This window comes from Periplaneta americana, chromosome 13, assembly GCF_040183065.1.
Source record: "Periplaneta americana isolate PAMFEO1 chromosome 13, P.americana_PAMFEO1_priV1, whole genome shotgun sequence".
Lineage (NCBI taxonomy): Eukaryota > Metazoa > Arthropoda > Insecta > Blattodea > Blattidae > Periplaneta > Periplaneta americana.
In genome coordinates, this window is record NC_091129.1 from 11,828,825 (window position 1) to 11,849,450 (window position 20,626).

At 36.1% G+C, this 20,626-nt stretch overlaps 2 protein-coding genes across 4 annotated transcripts in view; one reads left to right on the top strand and one right to left on the bottom strand.

The window, feature by feature from the left end:
* Positions 1 to 5,341: 5,341 nt before the first annotated feature.
* Positions 5,342 to 13,003, bottom strand: LOC138711745 (ADP-ribosylation factor-like protein 6-interacting protein 4). 2 transcript variants are annotated; one of them, XM_069842925.1, is made up of 3 exons: positions 12,882 to 13,003; positions 9,546 to 10,174; positions 5,342 to 6,445 (listed from the first exon to the last, which is right to left on the bottom strand). In XM_069842925.1, exons 2-3 carry the CDS (start codon positions 10,148 to 10,150, stop codon positions 6,313 to 6,315), a joined length of 738 nt encoding a protein of 245 aa, XP_069699026.1. In that variant the 5' UTR covers positions 10,151 to 10,174; positions 12,882 to 13,003; the 3' UTR covers positions 5,342 to 6,312. The 2 variants fall into 2 exon arrangements, with proteins under 2 accessions (XP_069699026.1, XP_069699025.1); XM_069842924.1 differs by having other exon boundaries at positions 12,808 to 12,945.
* Ald1 (fructose-bisphosphate aldolase) overlaps positions 12,947 to 20,626 on the top strand; it is a 227,935-nt gene continuing 220,255 nt past the window's right edge. For both annotated transcript variants that reach the window (XM_069842918.1, XM_069842919.1), the window contains exon 1: positions 12,947 to 13,085. The gene's annotated coding sequence lies outside the window, so the exon portion shown is untranslated. The remainder of the gene's footprint in view (positions 13,086 to 20,626) is intronic.

Genomic DNA, 20,626 nt, shown 5'->3' on the forward strand with positions numbered 1-20,626 from the left:
TTTAATGTGTTTGTGGCAAACTATTGTGCTTAAAACACATTCAGTTTTCCTTATAAAGCGACTCTTCCTGAACATCAAGACAGTTTGTAAATAGGAAAGGCAGAGATGTATGTTAAACGTTTGAGATACAACCTTTTTACACTAGAAATTATTTTACACAAAGATGCATTGATTATTCTGTACTTATTGTCTGTTCTGTATATATGATTACCTAATTCTAAGTCTCCTTCCTACTTCGCAAATATGTTATTGTGTTGTACAATATAATTGGTGTAGACAATACATAAAATATATCGATTAGTTAGTCAATAACTCCCAACGATGAATGAGAAAATAAAATAAGTAAATGAATTATTAATCATTCTGTCTTTAGTTATTTGATCTGATACAGATGGTACATTTCCTTCTAGCATATCAGCTGGTTACATATTCTGACCTTTTTGGAGGTATAAATAGATATATTTGCCATCATTCTTGTAATATCTTGATCCAGTGATAGGCCAGTTAATGGTTTCTCACTGAAAGGACTAGGCTTCAATCCCTGGCACTTGTTTCCCCTACCACTTTTATTCCTTCATTGCTCCATTATCGTCTTTTATCTCTGTGGCATTTAATAGGTTTGAAACTTGGTTTTATAAAGAATGACCTATTGAGTGTAAATTTCTTATTACAATATTATTAATTATATCAATTTTATTACTATTGTGATTACTAGGGACCGGATTTTTATGTAATATCAAGGTGTGAAATATGTACATATTTATGTAAGAAAAATAAGCTGAATATGTACCAAAATATGTAAAATCATGAAAATATTTAATATCAATATCTGGCAGGTACAGGATAGGTAAAACTCTCCAGTTGTGATTTCATAGAGCACCCGATTTTTTTATCGCACACTTGACACATTACTATTTTTCCATCTGTAGTGAAAGCTTCGTCCATCGCAATCAATGATTTTATTTTTGTCGTTAGGGTTGAAGATACAGGGGCCATTTTAGTGAGTTAAAAGCAGTAGATAAACTCACTTGCACTTTATATTGTAATTACTAAAACTTGAGAACTGAGTGAAATCAATGATACAACAGTACTGTAAGCACTGTTTCGCTTTACTGGATTAGGAGAAAATAGATTTGGGACACATGCATTTTAGCTGCTCCCTGTAAGAAACAAAGTACCTACTAAAACCTCAAACTATAGGCATTTACAAACTGTTGTTTGAAAAGTGACATTCCTGTCTCTTTCAGAAGGGTAGGGTTATTCCAGCCGAGAACCATACTTTCTAATTGCTCGGAAAATCCCATTTTCGTATAGGTCTACTAAATTTAAAGTAAAGAGGTCAAGCAATAACCTGAAAACCTATTTATTTCAACATCTTTCCAATTTGTTCCTTTACTCCAGCTTCTTTTCAAAAGTCGGCTACTTTATCGCAGCTCATGTCAGACATGATACGAGTTTTCCCTGGACGGATTAGGAAGAGGGTGGTAAGGTTACAAATTGCATGGGAACGGCTTGTTAAGACGTGTGCAGAACAATTATAGTTCGAGGCAAATCATGTCGTCCTCGTCCCACTCCATCTCATGAAGTCAACGCTACTTTCTGAGTGATTTTTACAATACAAGGTAGTTGTATGAAACAGGTTCCCTTTTGTTCACTCATATTTACAGTGGATGGTATGGGGTGAGTGCCTCTATTACTTCCTGGAACTAAGGACGTTATGTTTCGTCCCGAAATATATCCTTTCGTGGATAGGTAAAAAGGCTTTTTAAATCTGTGTATTTCAAATTGTAAACTTTCCCAGCAGATGTGTGCTTTTTTTTTTTTTTTAGAGAAGTAAAAATGAATAAAACCCCGAAATATGTAGATTTATATTAATACTAAGCCGCAATGTAGGGTAAATATGTAAAAATATGTAGTATCAAATTTTAATATATTAATGGTAATTACAAAATTTGCAAAGATTTGTTATTTATATACGAGTAGGTTGAAAGGAATATAATATGTAATTACATAAAAATCCGGTCCCTAATGATTACAAACAAATTGTTAAGTGTTATACATTGGCGAAGTTTACATGTAATTGCTGTAAGCGACTTTTACACTTTCAAATAAGATTTTACATCTTTATTACACAACTTCTAACACTAGATCACTTAGAAATATATTTAGTGCTGAAGATGGCTACTGCTAAGCTGAAACTACTCAACTAGGTGTTTACAAACTTAGTTGACATTTAACACGTGAAAGTGATCATTAAAGCCCAGAAATTCAGGCATTTATTTTAGCAGGCAAATAGGTACCTAAAATTTAGGAAATAGGCTGTAAAATAATCAAAATAGACATTTAAAAATTACGAAACTAGACAGTAAATTCATCAAAGTATTAATGGATGGTAACCTCTGCACCAAAATGAAACTGGTAATACATCATGAGGAGAGATTTGAAATATCTAAAGTTTTTTCTCTAACATTCACCATTTTAGAGGAAGTCATTATGTTTCTATGAATTTGGCAACATCATGGGTACTGCAATAACTCTAAGCAATCACGGACTGCATTCCTTACCTCCTCTTTCCCCTCTGGTGTATTCATTCGGTACCACACGATGTGCGCTGCATTGCAAGATTTATTTCAACGATTTTCACTGTTATTCAATTTAAATTCATGGCTAAATGGTTTAATTTGCAAAAGAAAAGATTGAAGACACTAACTGTTCAGATTATTTTTACCTATCTGCTTGTACAGCAATTAGTCATTTCTCTCAGGCCATTACCACAATAGAATGCTGCAAACATTGGGCAAAGACTATTTTTTTCCTGCTTAACAGTGCTTCATCGAAGAAAAAGTGTAACAAAAGTTTTGTTATACAGTCAACTCTCGATATAGTGAACCTCTGCGGACTTGTATATTTCTTCACTATATCCGAAGTCTCTCTCCCCTAACCTTAAATGACAGAATTGAATGAAATTTTGAACAAGAAAATAAAATATTTCATTTCTGTGGAATGGATTACACTGTATACTGTTACTCACAGTTGATTTACTTAAACTAAGCTGCCGACCCACATCCGCTTGCGAAAGACCATGTTCAATGTCACTTATAATATTCGCCTTATCTTCCAAAGAAAACACTTAATGCTTCGACATTTTTATACACTACATTCCCGGGTTCGAATCCCGGTCGGGACAAGTTACCTGGTTGAGGTTTTTTTCGGGGTTTTCCCTCAACCCAATACGAGCAAATGCTGGGTGACTTTCGGTGCTGGACCCCGGACTCATTTCACTGGCATTATCACCTTCATTTCATTCAGATGCTAAATAACCTAGATGTTGATACAGCGTCGTAAAATAACCCAATAAAATAAAAAAAAATACAGTACATTCACTGTTGGAACACTAGAAACAGACTGACAAGGTAGAAAAGACAAATCAGTGCTTTTTCTTCTACTACCATTTTGGTGCTGTTAATATTAGTGAGGAATCTCATAGAATCTATTGGAGTTGTTTTGATTCCACCAGTAATGAGCCTGAGAGCTTGGTTTTAAACATATTCTATTTCGTTTATGAAAGGTGAAGTAATTAAAATTTATCCGCAGTATGTCAGCACTGACTGTATAAACATTTTGTATGTTACAAAATGTTGAAAATTGAAAAGTCGAGAAAATGAGTGTCAAAGTACAGCATGTATATGATATATATAGTATCGCTCTGGTCCCTTTAAATTCGTCGTGAGGGGCTTTAAATTGTCATAGAGCCAAAAAAGCACAGATATAGAAAACTGAAACATTTTATTTTTTGGAGTTAAAAACAAAATTTCCATTCTTTAACGGTTTTTTCGTTATTTTCACCAATCCTTAGTCTTAAGAATGAAGCTGAAGTGGAAGTAGGTAGGATGCAGCAGGGAAGATGGGGCTAAGCTGCCACGGTATGGGACAACAGACTAGGAAAGAGGGAGAGAGGCCTGCCATACCAGGATGGTCTGACGAATTTGTGAAAGCAGCAGGGATGAGATGGAAGTCAGTGGTCAGGGATCGGTTTTTATGAAGGCACACAACAGTCAGATAGATGAAAACAGTGATATTTATTACTATTGAGTCAGACATTAAAGTGACAGTGTGAGAAAAGTGTGAACATAAACTAATTGAGACTGCCTACAATATAAGTTAGATATCTCATGGATTGGTTCACTACCTGAGAAGAATAGAACTCCCTACATTCAGTAGGAGGCCATTGTCCTTTAAGGATTTTTTTTTTGGCTATCTTTAATCTTATGTCTCAATTAGTTGCATAAACTGTGAAATACTATTTTTGTATGAATTACATATATATTTAATGCTTGTAACTTGTTACATTTTTAATCATATAGTACAGTCTTCAGTACCTGTGTACTGAAATTATGTTGTCTTGTTGGAGGGGAATTATTAGTGTTAATAATGGAAATTGGACGTAATGAAGGTAATGCATAATATATCAAATACGAGCTTCTCATGTAATGTCTCTAACATATTCTTGCTCTTTCATATTACCACAGTCTATACTGCTTTCGCTGTAAGAAAAATCCTAATGTAAACATAAGCACATTGCTGTCATACTCGTGATTGGCTCCCAGTCAAAACACTCACACGACGCAGGAAAATATAGTTCGTATTTGTAAACCATAATCTTGTGTTATTTGAAAATAAAAAATTGAATTCTAGTTGTTAAATACGATGAAACATTTCACTTCACTCATACGTAAAACGCTATGTAAAAGAAAAGCTACTTTTATATGTTGTTATGTACTATGGACGCGGATGAATACCAACAGTAATACCAACGTAGTCTGTTCTTGTAACAAGCTGGTGTCACTTGAGCTCGTAGTTGTTCACGTAAGCATGTGGTACTGAAGTATGGCTTTTGCATCCTCAACCATCCATTGTGAAGACATAAGACTTAAAAATAATTTAATTACAGTAATTATGAAGTTGTTGTTTTCTAATGCCAGGCGTTTGACAAAGTCATTTGACCTCTTGCACTCCAATATTTTTCAAAGATATTATCATGGCCAGCCACTGGAGCACAGATTTTGAGGTGTTCCGAATCCATTTCTTGATTTGAGTTGCACAATGGGCAGTTAGGGGACTGATATATTCCAATTCTATGCAGGTGTTTGGCTAAACAATCATGGCCTGTTGCCAATCTAAATGCAGCTACAGACGATTTTCGTGGTAAATCGGGAATTAACTGTGGATTATGATGCACAGAGTTCCATTTTTTTCCTTGAGATTGTGTTATCAAATTTTGTTTGTTGAAGTCTAAGTATGTAGATTTAATAAAGCTTTTCACAGAGGAATACGTAGATTTAGTAACAGGTCTGTAAGTAGCAGTGCTGTCCTTCTTTGCTAAAGGATCCACATTCTCGTTTCCCAGGATTCCACAGTGGGATGGTATCCATTGGAATGCAATGTAATTATAAAGTAAACGTTTCCTAAGCAAACGAATGCATAGTAGTGAGGTTAGGCCTACTTGACGAGTAACGGGAAATGTTTAACATGAAACAGAATGTTCAACAGTAGGCGGGAACACGTACTGAGAATCTATGGCACCAAACAGCGGCCAATGAAGCCTCACTTCAGTCACGTGCTACTGTTTACATTAGGATTTTTCTTACAGCGAAAAGATTATAGTATATAGTCACGAAGCTCGAGTTGTTGAGGGTGCCAGGAACAATAGACTGTGTCGGTACTATTTTGCATTGTCTGTAATGAGGCGATAGTAGTGATCCTAGTGGTTAGCTACTATCTATGGATGCATATTTACTACCTATTGAGCTTCATGACTGTATATACTAGACTGTGATATTAATATATAATGTTTTACAATTTTCGTTAAATATAAGAGAAAGTTACAAAATCAGACTTATATAAAAAAAAAAAAACAGAGAGGGAAAGAAAATATAAACGTAAATAAACATCTTACTTCTTTCGAGTGTCTAAAGAAAAAAAAATCAGTTTATTTTATGAGCAAAACGGCATTTTTTTTTTATTTTGTACTATGTATTCATATAATAAGGAAATGACTAGATGAAAGGTTCTTAAATATTTGTTCACCAATCTTGCTTTTGTATTCAGTGTAAGTATTCCTCTCTTAGAAATCATCTGCCATTTTAAATTGACACTTATGATGTATGTCCATGTTTCTACATACAATATTATTACTTGAACTCTCAAGTCTGAAGCCAATTGACTTCATTCAACATATTCATTTATTGCAATGTAGTTGCAACCATCTTAATGTCCAATTAGTTACACTCAGTTTTACAATATCCATGTCTTTTACTTCCGCAATTTGGATGCCATTGTTGACTGGAAGAAAGCACCGTCTCCCTGAGTAGCCTGTCGGTTAATTTCACGATGTTGTTCTCGGCTCACAATCTCTTCCAACACCTCTCCGTCGCCTTTGATGAGTCTAACAAATTTGAAAACACATCATCAGATTGTTGCTTTCACTTAGTCATTGTGATGAGAGTGAGGCATTTAAAATAACTAGCAGCTTAAATATCTTCCCTACTATTATCGATAGCAATACGCTGTCTTCGCTAGATTTAAAAGCATGTCAGAGCTCACAAATCTAGCCTATAGGGAATGAATATTAATGAGAAAAAGAGTAATTTCAGCAAATAGTTTATATATTTTTTTAATATAAAAATAGTCATAAGTGTAGCAGAAATTAAATTAAATTAATAATGATATTTACTACATGTTTCTAATGCAAATATCGCTATTAAACTTTTATCTTTTAGATCAGGCCTGCACAAACAGCGCTCAATGAGCGCTCGTGCTTCTTCAGAGTGGGAGAGCGGTGTTTACTGCTCGCCGAAATGGAGAGGAAGATACGTCAGAATGACATAGACTTGCTATAGGTAGAGGAGAGGGAAACGACCACTCAGCTATCTAGTGGAGTGCAGTGTGTAGGCCTATTCTCAGTAACTTTCACGTTGCTTACCTACTGCTACAGTACAGTATGGAGGAATCTAAAAGACGGAACATAACATTTAACTTTTAACGATTTACAGCTCGAACTTATTGATTTTCAATGTGACTTAAGAGCTAAATATCGTTTGAATAATACTACTAGCCTGGTTGAGTTTTACAAGACTAAACATTAGCAATAATATCCACGACTACACAGGCTGCTGTGAAAATTATTGCTATGTTTAGCTCAACATTTATATTTGTGAGCAACTGTTTTCTATGATCAACTTTAATAAAGGCAGACATCGAACATCTGTAACTGATGTTTCATTACGATCAGTAGGCTACTGTTCCTTTCAGCTGCCAACAGCACAAAACCTCGTTTTGATGTACTGATAAACAAAAATATAATAAAATGATATTGTACATTTAAGTAGCTATAGAATTTCTATTACTTCTGTAAAATAAATACTTTTTTTAGTAATTCATAATAGTCCAAGATATTTTTGCAACCACTGAATGGGAATTCATTTCATAAGCACTCGTAATAGTACTTCCTTTTGTGTATATTTTGTACGAGATCATCCCTTCTTCCAGTCCACCCTTATACAAAGCGCAGCTAATATCTGCATTCTGCTCATGAGCTGTGAGCCGGCTCGGAGAGCGCAAACCTTGTGCAGGCCTGTTTTAGATAAAAGATGCCTGTATGATTACAAGAAAAACAATAACAGAGAATGGTGATGATTAGGCCGCGAAATTTTATGCAATACCAAAATGCGAAATATATACATAAAAATGTACTAAATATCGGGGAAATAGTGAAAGTGAATTATACAAATCTACAATACACTTTTACTGTTCATTAACAGAAAACCACAAATTTAAGTCACACAATAAATGTGCATTCAATGCTGAGCTCTGACGTTCTGTCAACCCACTTGAGGTATGTGGATATAAGGGGAATAATTGAGCCGGATTCTGGTATAGTTCCTGGGTAGCTCAGTCGGTAGAGCATTAGCACTCTCAGTCAAAGGTCCTGGATTCGATACCAGACCCTGGAATAATTTTTCCCTTTAAATTATTAAAATCAACTTTACAGACAGCTATACCTGAAAGCTAGATTTGTATAATTAATACTATTCTTGAATGATGGACTAAAGTAAACTGCAGTAAGTACAGATTGTCTCCAAGACTCAAACCTGTTCTTACAGACTTTACATGAAGCAGGAATGACTTGTTCTAGCTCCATCTTAAATACCAAATCAACATTTGTTTTAATAAAATAAATATCCAAAGCCTTGTTTCTAATTACTACATTACCTATTTAATGGTTGAGTTGTTTGGACTTTTTCCATTGCTAATTTTCAGAAATACTAGAGATTAGAGGTATTATAAGCACAAGATTGGTACAATGTACACCATATGCAGACGATATACTACTAATAGCAAGATCAAAGAAGGCATTAATTGAAAAGCTCGAAACTTTGATGGAAGAATCAGCACAATATGGATTAATCATAAATGCAAAGAAAACAAAATTTTTAAAATGTTCAGGCAAAAATAATGAACCAGAAAACTTACAGATGGATAATACTATTTTTGAAGGAGTAAAATCCTTCACATACTTGGGATCAATAGTAAATGGCGAAAACAATATCGAGGAAGAAATAAACAATAGAATTGTTATGGCAAATAAAGCATACCTTGCCAATCTCAACCTATTCAAAAGCAAATACGCATCCAAACAAGCAAAATTAAGACTTTATTTAACAGTAATAAGACCAATTGTAACATATGCAAGTGAAACCTGGACCCTAACTGAATTGTCTAAGCAAAAGCTCCTGGTTTTTGAAAGGAAAATATTACGAAGGATATTTGGCCCAATAAAAGATGCAAACAATGAGTGGAGAATTAGAAATAATAGAGAGTTAAACATTTTAATACAAAACCAACACATAGTAAACTATATATCAAAACGCAAAGGATGGCATGGTTTGGCCATATCAATCGTATGGACGAAGGTAAAACAGTTAAGAAAATATATAAATGGAACCCCATCAGTAAAAGAGCAAAAAGAAGACCAAAAAGTAGATGGAAGGAAAACATAACCAACGATTTGAAAACACTGAATGTAGAGAATTGGCCAAATCTTGTTCATAACAGAAAAGAATGGCGTAAATTAATTGAGAAGGTCAAAACTTCGACGAAATTGCAGCACCTACTAAAGAAGAAGAATTTTCAGAAATTGTAGCACAACGTTTCGAAGAGTGGATCTCTCTTCGTCGTCAGGTGAAAACCTACTATTTAGTTATAATCACGGAATTCTTTTTATTCTTGTTTTCATTCTCTATAATTCATGTTACAACACCTTATGACATCGTGTTTTCTGTCTTTATACCTCGCACCAATCTGACGGTTGTCGATCAGTCAGACTAGCTGTTTGTAACGATCCCCAGAGTACGTTTTTACCTGACGACGAGAGATCCACTCTTCGAAACGTTATGCTACAATTTTTTTAAATTAGCACTGGAAAAAGTCAGCCATTAAACTATTCACCATTGCTCTCCCCACCTCCATTCAGACCAATACATTACCTGTGTCTTCCAGTTTCCTCATCATAAACCCTTCGCACCACACTCTGACGTTTCTCCCACTCTTCTTTTGTCATAGGAGCCATAGCTTTTGCTCTGTCCATCAAGAGTCTATCTGTGGTTTCGTCAAGCTTCTTAGGCTTCTCACTTTCATATTTTATGTCTTTTGTCTTTTCTGTGTTTGTTACATTCATTGCTGCTGCTGCTGCTTCTGCAGTCCTCTTTAACTTACGTTTTTCTTTTTTGTGTTTCCTTTTTAATTTTTTCTTTTCTTTCTTCCGTTTCTTTTTGTCCGATTTCTTATGCTTCTTCTTTCCTTTTGACTTTGTTAAGCTGCTGTTTTTAGAAGAAGAGCATGATGAAGAGTCACTCTGTGAATCAGCAGAACTCGAAGAGGAATCTGCTGAATTGCTTCGCTTCTTCATTTTACTAGTACTTTCACTTCTTACAGATGCAGGTCTTTCGGAACTGCTGCTTCTTCTTTTGCGTTTTACTTTTGCAGAAGATTTGGTTGATTCTGTGGAGCTCTTGTGTTTGCTATGCTTCGTCTTTGGAGACAAAGATCGTGATCTTGATCTGCTTAAATGATATCTCTTTTTGCCTGTCATAATCCCAATAAACTCTTCAATGTCCTGTAATAATAAATTTAAGAGTGTAATCACAAAATTGGCATGACCACTGAAAAATATATGCCTAAGATACAATTTATTCCCAAGTTCATATACATGTGCATGCATACACAGATATATACAGAGTGTTGAACTATTTGGAAGTAGTTTTGTATTTGCATTATACTGTTGACCACAGCCTAATGTTTGGAGTAGTTGACAATTATACAGAATGTTACAGAAATTCGTAGTAACACAAAGGTTTTTTTTTAATGGGACATCCTACAATTCACTCCATAATTTAGTTGCAGTCTACATCCTGATTCAAATAATTTAAGCGTGCAGTACGATAATTTCAATCTTTTCTCATAAACACTTAAAAAAATAAGCTTCTTGTATACGTGACGTGAATATATTAGGAGAAAATCCACAGTCGATTTGGGAAAACACGGGAATTTTACTGGAAGCAAGTAAAGCGATAGGTTTGGAAGTAAATCCCGAAAAGACAAAGTATATGATTATGTCTCGTGACCAGAATATTGTACGAAATGGAAATATAAAAATTGGAAATTTATCCTTCGAAGAGGTGGAAAAATTCAAATATTTTGAAGCAACAGTAACAAAATATAAATGACACTCGGGAGGAAATTAAATGCAGAATAAATATGGGAAATGCCTGATATTATTTGGTTGAGAAGCATTTATCATCTAGTTTGCTGTCAAAAAATCTGAAAGTCAGAATTTATAAAACCATTACATTACCGGTTGTTCTGTATGGTTGTGAAACTTGCACTCTCACTTTGAGAGAGGAACAGAGATTAAGGGTTTTGAGAATAACGTTCTTAGGAAAATATTTGGGGATAAAAGGGATGAAGTTACAGGAGAATGGAGAAAGTAACACAACACAGAACTGCACGCATTGTATTCTTCACCTGACATAATTAGGAATATCAAATCCAGACGTTTGAGATGGGCAGGGCATGTAGCAGGTATGGACGAATCCAGAATTGCATATAGAGTGTTAGTTGGAAGGCTGGAGGGAAAAAAGACCGTTTGAGAGGCCGAGACGTAGATGGGAGGATAATATTAAAGTGAATTTGAGAAAGGTGGAATATGATGATAGAGCCTGGATTAATCTTGCACAGGATAGGGATCGATGGCAGGCTTATGTAAAGGCGGCAATGAACCTCCAGGTTTCTTAAAAGCCGTAAGTAAATACTGCTTTACATAAAATTATCTAGGAATAAAACTATGCTGAATACAGCCAATCAAATGCTTCATCTCACAACAGAGATATTAATGCCAAGTTCTATCACTCTAGTTTTAAACCATTGAGAAATAGGCCTACTTGAATACTTGTTGTTGAAAATTTCTTTGAGATAATTCAATTTAAAGTTTTGGTTACACATAACTCGTGCATTAACAGAACTTCTACGAAATTAATTTGTAAATTTAATATACTGATGTCATAAAATTTTCACTAATATACTCCTCATGAAACCGTACATTTTTAGCGCGAAAATAGAGAGATGATGAAATTTGTCAAAATGCAACTACTGTATTTTCAGTAGCCTTAAATAATGACATGGGTGATATTAAGAATAAGGTAAGTCAATGTAAAATTTTCTGGATTGGGGTGAAACGAGCGTTGAGGGACTTCCGCCGATTTTGGAATAGACACCGACGCACTTGAACTGCCAACATAGAAAACAAAAGATCACACTCAATCGCTTTCACCTTCATCTTGACGGGATAATGAAAACCTAAACTAACCTAACCTACGTGCGTCGGTATCTATTCCAAAATCGGCGGAAGTTCGTCAACGCTCGTTTAACCATACGTTTCTCTCTCTCACTTATGTATGCGTTCTTTTTAGACTTTCTTAAAAACGTATAATTAAATAAAGTTCATAACATAAAAATTGTCTTGTACTAACTTAGACCAAATTGTAGAAATAGTTCGAAAATTAGCAATTATTCATGACAATTTACAAATAATTTAAATTGTTGTATTAGAAGAGTTTTATTTCAAAACCAACACGAGATGGATTTAATTGAGTTCCCATTAAAGATAAGGAAAATAGTCCTATATTCGATACCTAGAAACCTAAAAGAATTCAATTCGAGCGTTGGCACTGGTTATGTGGAATTTATTGAGACGCCAATAACAGAATTTAGATGAATTTTACATGAATTTAAACTAATACACTCCTGTTGCAATTAATTTCCATAACACGGTCTTAAAGTTTGTTACGGTGCCATGGAATGATTTGTCATATGTTTTAAGTAATTTATACTATAGAAGTTCAATCTAAGATTACAAATGTTTCATAAGTCGAATAGTCTTGCATGTTAATGCAGGATATAATCTTTCGGAAGAAATAAGTGACAGTTCAGTAAATCTGTTGCAAACCATTAGTAGTCCTAGATTGGGTTGTTTTGAACAAGAGTGCAGTGAGATTAGCATAAAGGTCAAGTATAGAGATTATATTCTACGCAATATGTTTAAACTGTGTGTTTCTTTATTTGCTAAAATTTGTTTACCGAAACTTTTTCACGAATGTTCAGAAGTGCAACCAATCACAATGTTCGTTTGAGGTTATGATAATGAAATTATAATAGAATAAACACATAAATTCAAAGAAAATAAACGCATACCTCTTTTCATTAACTTAATTCACTCGATTCACTGAAGTAGCCTATAAGACTTTAAGAAGTCATCATATACCTACAGCATTTATATGTAGTGTTTATTCTACTATTCAAACAGCTGTTCGAACAAAACACAAACGAAATTACTTCCCACTTCTCCAAGACACTCTTTGATGTGTTTATATTCCACTAGATACCGTGACTGTGTTCTGTAGTTCGTCCTCTTTGCCCTTGACGTACAGTAGTCAGCTGCTGGCAGAGTAACCACCGAGAGAATTTTTGCGGTAAGTGAAGCATTTTGATTACACATATTCTGTATGAAACATATGTCGTAATATAATTATTCCTCTGTAAATAGTGGTTTTCAAATTGAAAATCCATCATATATTAGTGGAGATAGAAAACGAAATAGAAATTAGGTTATATTTCCGTCGAGACCCGCCCCCTTGTATTGGAGTATATTTAAACTAAAATATCTCATCCAGTTCATTCTTTTTAGTAATACAATTTTCACCTTCACTCCTTACCTGCAATATTGAAGTAAGAGCTTCCTATGCTACAAATTGTGATTCATATAATGAATGAAAAATATGCTCATAGGATTTGAAAGACAAGACTCACACTATTTTAAATACCTAATCATCTAAATTGTATTATTTTGAAATATTTTATACGATCTTTCGTCTGTTATTTTTCCATCTCTAAAGTAGGCTACCTATAGGAAAAAAAAATCACTTGCCTTTTGTGTTCTTGTAGCTTGAGATCATTTAAATTCCCAAATCAATATATCAATCCGCTACAAATTGATATAAGAAAATAGCCATTCCAATGGATATTCTCACAGTGTTAAACTAAAATACATACAATCATATGCATAAGCATTATTATGTTACTGTAGTGTAATTTTTATAGTCATTTCGTCACATACAATATGTATGTCATCATCTCATTGGAAATATTGCATTGTAGTTAATATTGTAATACTGCAGTTTCCTTTATTCCTAACGCAGAATTGATATTAAAAACCACAATCTGAATTTCGACTTAAGAAAGAATTACATTTGCCCAATAATATTCCTTACGTGAAATTGAATACAAATATGTTCGATACTTTAGTTAGTGCTTACGGATCCTTTTACGTTGATGTACGTAAGTAGCAAAAGAAAGTCTGAAGCTGCAAAGATGTTTTGAGTGATATGATTTTGATATTAGTGTTGTATTACTGTAACATAGTTCATGAAAATTTGAATTCAAACTCATGGCGCCATTCTGTGGTTTACAATCTGTGAGGCGAGGCTAAGCGAAGTGTCCGAGTGTGAATCGTGCGATTTTGCACGAAATGCCGACAGCTGACCTTGTTGAAGAACGATTCTTTCATTATAGCGGTGCGATGAAGCTCTTGTGTTGAGCTTAGAATTATTTCAAATTATTTATTTATACTTTTCTTCACTAAAATTGTGCGGTTAGTGTAAGGCAATAAAGTATTGTTTATAGTAACTACTTATAAAATCAAATTTCGTAATTTATTTTGCTAATTGTGTATGTTAAACTTAGTACCATGTATTCGTCTTTTGTTGTGCTAGACGCTAGAGCTTACGAAAATAGCTATTTGTTAACATATTAATTTTAATTCGTTCACTAGTATTGGTGAAAGCGCGGAAATCCATATACCAAAAATTTGGACGCTCCGAAAGCTCATATATATATATAATAATAATAAGAAGAAGCGCACAATGTGCATATAGTTAGTAACCTAATTACGATTCACAAGATTTTGTTAATGACACTGTTCTACGTTCGCACGTCGCTGCATGGTATCTGTCGCAAATGTCTCCACAGAGCTTACATACACAGTGATCATTTGGCTGGTGGTATTTTTCGACGCTACATAGCTTGAAGTGAAACCCATGGACTGCGAATCGCGTCATCACATGTCTCAATTCGTAGTTGGCCTTCTTCCATTCTGTGTTCATCATTGCGTCCGTGACGTAGAATTCCATACATATCTCTGCTCTCTTTGCCTTTAGTTCCTGGAGTAGGTCGTCATATGCCTTTGTAGATGTCAGTAGCAGTTGATATCTCAGGTCTTCGATGTAGAAAGATTCCTTGGACAATACGTAGGTAAGACGTGATGGGGTGTATTTGGATAGACATAATGCTTTCTTCAGGAATGTCGCTTTGACTCTCTCGATGTCTGATAGATTGTTTTTCGTTAGGTGTTCCCATATTAAGTCTATTCCATATGTTATTATGGGTGTGATTTTGAGCTCGAAAAGCTTCATTGCTGTCGACAGGGATATCTTATGTAGGTTTTTTATTCCGTTCATGGCTATCACTGCTGCTGCTGCTCTTTCCTTTACATGCAATGTGTATACATTGCCCTGCGTCTGCATGGTGATGCCTAGATATTTGAAGTGTGGGACTCTTGTCAGTGGTTCCGTTCCATACATTATGACGTCGTTGGCTGCTGCTCTACCCCCTTTCCTGAACGTCATTGTGACTGTCTTCTTTTCGTTTAGGAGTAGCTCGTTTTTGTTTGCCCATTCTTTAAGGTGATTGAACGCTGTCTGAAGGTCGTCTATGTCTGTGGATAGAATCACCATGTCATCCGCATAGGCGTAGATTTTGACATTGTCTGCTTCAATGTCTTTGTAGACATCTGATGTTGCTATGTTGAATAGCAGCGGGCTTAGCGGATCGCCCTGTAGCACTCCATTTGTCTGTTCCAGTGGCTGAGATCTGTCGATATTGTCGTCAATTTGCACATAGTTGCTTTCCATGATGTTCCTTAATAGTCTTGTGATGTAGTTCTTTCCAGTGATGTTCTCTAGTTTATCTATAAGTATTGTTCTGTTCACAAGATCGAAAGCCTTTGTATAGTCTATAAAGACTGCATGTAGTTTCCCTTTTTGCTTATTTAGTGCTTCTTCTATGTGTTCCTGGAGGCACATCACCGCCTGAAGCGTAGACTTCCCTTTTGTGAAACCGAACTGCACTTCTGGTATTGCATCTTCTGTGAGCTTGTATAGTCTTTTCGTTATTAGGCTTGTCAGTATCTTAAATGGTGCGCATTCCAGGGCTATGCCCCTGTATGAATTTGGGTCACTTATATTACCTTTGCCTTTGTACAGGACTTTTAGTGTTGCACACCTCCAGTTCTCTGGAATTTTTCCTTCTTCTAGGCACTTATTGTAGATTGTTGTCCATATTTCTTTGAAGTATGTTGCCGTGGTCTTTAGGTGTTCGTTAAAGATCTTGTCTGGGCCGCAGGCTTTCTTCATTTTTGCCGCGTGCATTGCTTGTTCAACTTCTGCTACGGTGAATGGTACCACGTCTGTATCTATGTGCTCCAGTTTGGGCCGTGTTTCTCTGTTCTGGAGTACGTTTCTGAAATGATTTTCCCATACAGTCATTGGTATATCCTTCGGGAAGCGTGGTTGTCTTGGTGATATAGCCTTGTACCATTGTTGTTCTGCCTCTTCTATTTGTTTGCGTTCTTCTTCCTCCTGGAAGTTTTCTTTTGTCCGTTTTATTACGTTCTTGTATTCTCGTCTGCTGACGCTGTATCTCTGTAGGTGCTCCACTGTTTGTGTGCTGAGTGCTTTCTTTAGTGCCATCATCGTGTGTTTCCTTGCTTTGTAACATTCTTGATTGAACCAAGGTTGCGCCCTTCTGTTCTGCCGATTGCTTTTCAGAGTTGCGTCTTGGATGCACCGTTCCATAATTTTTACTGCCTCCTCTATGTTGCAGTTTTGTATGGTGTCTGATATTTCTTTGGTGTCCGTTTTCTCTATTGCAGCTAGATCCAGTTCTCTCCTTATCTTCACTCTTTCTTGTTTCTTTGCTGGAGCGTTGGTGACATATATTGTTGTGTCCACTGGCAGATGTTTCCTCGCGACTACACTTTCTAACACCTGTTGTCGCGATATTTCTTGGTTACTAAAGACTAAGTCGATTGTGCTGCACCCGTTGAAACTTATGTATGTTTTGCCTTCTTTCTTGTTAGTCAGCGTGAGTCCTTCTTCTTCTAAGAAGCTGATTACTGCTTTTGATTTGTGGTTGTCTGCGTCGATTCTACAGTTTAAGTCTCCCGCGAGTATCACTGGTGCTTTTCGTGGTACTGAATTTAGTGCTGTTGTCAACTCGTCTATGATGTCTTCCTGTCTGTAGTCCGGCTGAAAGTATGCGCATATGATGACACACAGATTAGTTTTGACCGTTAGAATATTGTCTGTTTTTAACATAATGTTGAATGGCGATAGCCTGGCTTTTAGGAGCAGTGTGAGGCCGCCTTTCGGTCTTCCATGCACACCTTGTGTAGCGAGAGAGTTAATAGAGTAGAAGTTCTCTGTATGCCATTCCTTCGTTAAAAAAGTTTCCGTTAGGATCACTGCGTCATATGGCTGGAACATATTGTCTGGCGTCATTTGTATCGCGTTTATAATTCCCTCTGCATTCCATAGTAGTGTCCTCAGAGCTTCTTTTTGCTGTTGTGCGCTATCCTTTCCTTTATCGACGTGTTTCGCTCTGGGGAATTCCGTTCGTGGGGATGAGAACTGTGTTTCCTGAGCGTCGAAAAATATACCGTCTTACGAGGACTCCTTCCGGCCAGAATTCAGGGTGGTTTACTCTGGTAAGGTGGCTGAAGTTAATCCCTACTCTGAATGCCTTGTTCGTTCCTCTGGTGTTTAACTGGTCGCACGAAATGTCGCTGGTGATCCCGTTGTCTTGCAGATACCTTATGAGGCCTTCCTTTTCCGTCATTGGATGTAGGCTGCCTACATATAACCACGCTATCTTGTCTGCCGCTTTAAGGTTTGTGTCTTGTACTTGTTTTGAACCTCTGATATTCGGTCTCTGAGGGCGGCCACGTCTGACTACCTCAGTCCAGGTTCCTTCTCTGTCTGCATTTTCATCCTCGGCGTCTTCCCCGCCGTTAATTCTGGATGGGGCGTTCCTTAGAATATTTTCGCTATCTTGGCTATTATTCTCCTGGCTTCTGGGCTCTGATAACGTCGCTTGCTCACTGGCCATCTGTATGTTTGTCTCGTTGCTGGGTGGTTCAGGGGCCGATCCCCTTTTCCGTTTCTTCTCTTGATCTGCATCAGCATTTTCAACGATGACTGTTGTCCTTGTATCTTTCCTTGCAGGTCTCTGCTCAGGTCGTGGTAGAGCTTTTCTTATTTCGTCCGCTACTGTCTGTTTGATTGTGGCTTTCAGGCTTCTAATTTCCTCCCAGATTGCCATATTAATTAGCGGATTTCTATATGTGCGAGTGTGTTTTCGCGCGCATATGTATTTTATATTTTTGGTCAATGTTACTTATGTCCCGCCCACTATAGAGACATAGGCCAATTTTACACATATTTAGTATAACTTGTTACTTCTTTGACAGGTTAGGTTTGGTTAGTTTAGGTTTTTGTTATAGCCTACCTTGCATATACGATTATAGCCCAACATTGGCAGTGATAAAAGCGAAATATTCGTTCAGTGGGCGTTGGATACTCTACATTCACCCATTTTCGCCTATTTCGACATCATCAAGTTACAAATTCATACATTATCATTTTATTTATTACAAAATTATAGCGTTAAAATATTAGAGCCCTTTAAATACTTATATTATTTGTCCTGCCAACATGTTACTATTATATTTATTTTAAATCAATTTGCAGTACGTTGGACTCTTATTTTGAGGGAGGAACAGAGATTAAGGGTGTTTGAGAATAAGGTTCTTAGGAAAATATTTGGGACTAAGAGGGATGAAGTTACAGGAGAATGGAGAAAGTTACACAACGCAGAACTTCGCGCATTGTATTCTTCATCTGACATAATTAGGAATATTAAATCCAGACGTTTGAGATGGGCGGGGCATGTAGCACGTATGGTCGAATCCAGAAATGCATATAGAGTGTTAGTTGGGAGGCCGGCGGGAAAAATACCTTTGGGGAGGCCGAGACGTAGATAGGAAGATAATATTGATAATATTAAAATGGATTTGAGGGAGGTGGGATATGATGATAGAGACTGGATTTATCTTGCTCAGGATAGGGACCAATGGCGGGCTTATGTGAGGGCGGCAATGAACCTCCGGGTTCCTTAAAAGCCAGTAAGTAAGTATTATACATTGCTTCTGGGAAACCAACCGGTACTAGGAAGCATTTATGAAGATGATTTTATTATAGTTTTGTTTAATGTTTTTGTAAAAGTTCTCATGTTAACTAATTACTAGCCATTAGATAAATAAATATTAGCTACAATGAATGGGTGTCTTTAAAAATCATTATGCTTTATCTCACATGTAAATCTTATAACAATATTTAAAAGCATTTTTTGGTGGGTGCTATTCCTTTTTGTGCTAACAAAGTCGCATGTTTTTACACTGTAATTTTGTAATTACGTAAAATGATATTGTAGGCCTATGAAATTGTAACCTGATGATGGCGAAATAGACGAAAACGTTCGTAACAATATTATTGTGTGTCCGTTTATTGAAATTTGTTGTCGTTTGATTGAAATCAAGTAAAATAAAATATTATAAATACCTATTTGACGACTTATCTGGACTAGATTTTATTTGCTGAATGTTATACCTACATGATAGCGCTCCAGCTCACTTTAGTCTGAGAATTCATTTGAATTGCCATTTTCCGCAAAGATGAATTGGTCGAGGATGATCCATTGAATGGCCTGCCCGATCCCCAGATTTATATCCAATGGATTATTATCTCTGGGGATATTTTAAATCTATAGTTTATGCAACTGTTGTACCTAATGTTGACGTTCAGAAAGAGTGTATCCTAAATTGATTTGAACAAATACGAAACATTCCAGCTGTTTTCAACAGAGTAAGCCAGAAATGGAACGCAGGAGGAGGCCAGGTTGAGGAATTTTTGTAATGATTTTTTTTAATAACTTGCTTAAAAGTATCAGATGTACTATGGGCTTGTTTGTTAGCAATAAAGTAGCGTAACTCTTAAACTAAGCATTCTCAGGACCAGCGCTTTTTTTTTCAGCCGGAACGGTCCGGAACGCGTTCCGGCAAACTTTTTGCCATTACAAATTCCAACGAGATATATTTTATAAGAGAAATTGAAAATTAAAATTGCCGCCACTGCCGAGTCCAGGAGTTTACATTTTCTCATTATTATCGTTGGTGCAAAAGTAGCTCATGCAATCTAGTGGTGCCATCTTCTGTTATTGACCCTGAAACTATAGCTCGAAATTGCAAAATTTCCGTTATGCTTAAAATCGATGAGCTCCGTTTGGAACTTATTGTAATATGAGGCATGTAGGCCTAATATTTTTAAACCTACGTTTTTGTTCTATAATGTGATCGAGTGTTAGAGTTCCGGAAAATTTTTTTCCAGAAAAAAGCACTGCTCAGGACCATGTTTATATGTTGTCAATATGTTGTCATTAGGAATGCATCCCTAAAATATTTGACACCCAATTTGCATACATACTGTATTACGAGCTTATTTTTTTCATGACTTGGTGTTTCACTCTTGGATTCTCCTCTCAACATTGATTTCCGAGGCGATTGTGCTTGACCCTAAGTGATTAGGTTTATCACATAATAATTCTTTATTGTCAACCATGTTTAAAGACGTATGTATACCTAAGCTTCGTGCAATGCCTGTTGTACTTGTCTGCTACAAGCGTCTGGTATACCGCAGACTGCTCGTTTTTTCGTCTCTTGATTGGGGCTTGGAAGTAACGCGAGGTTTCACCAGTCGGTGTATCGTGCCAAGATTGTGTGGGCATATATTATAGGCTACACATTTGTGTGCGTCTATTTATACAGATATAAAAAAAAAAAACA

Excerpts from the sequence above, each read along its gene's own strand:
- LOC138711745 (XM_069842925.1), bottom strand. The coding sequence starts at position 10,150 with ATGACAGGCAAAAAGAGATATCATTTAAGCAGATCAAGATCACGATCT. Across the intron at positions 6,446-9,545 it reads GAGGAAACTGGAAGACACAG|ACTCATCAAAGGCGACGGAG; the intron begins GTAATGTATTGG and ends CAAATTTGTTAG.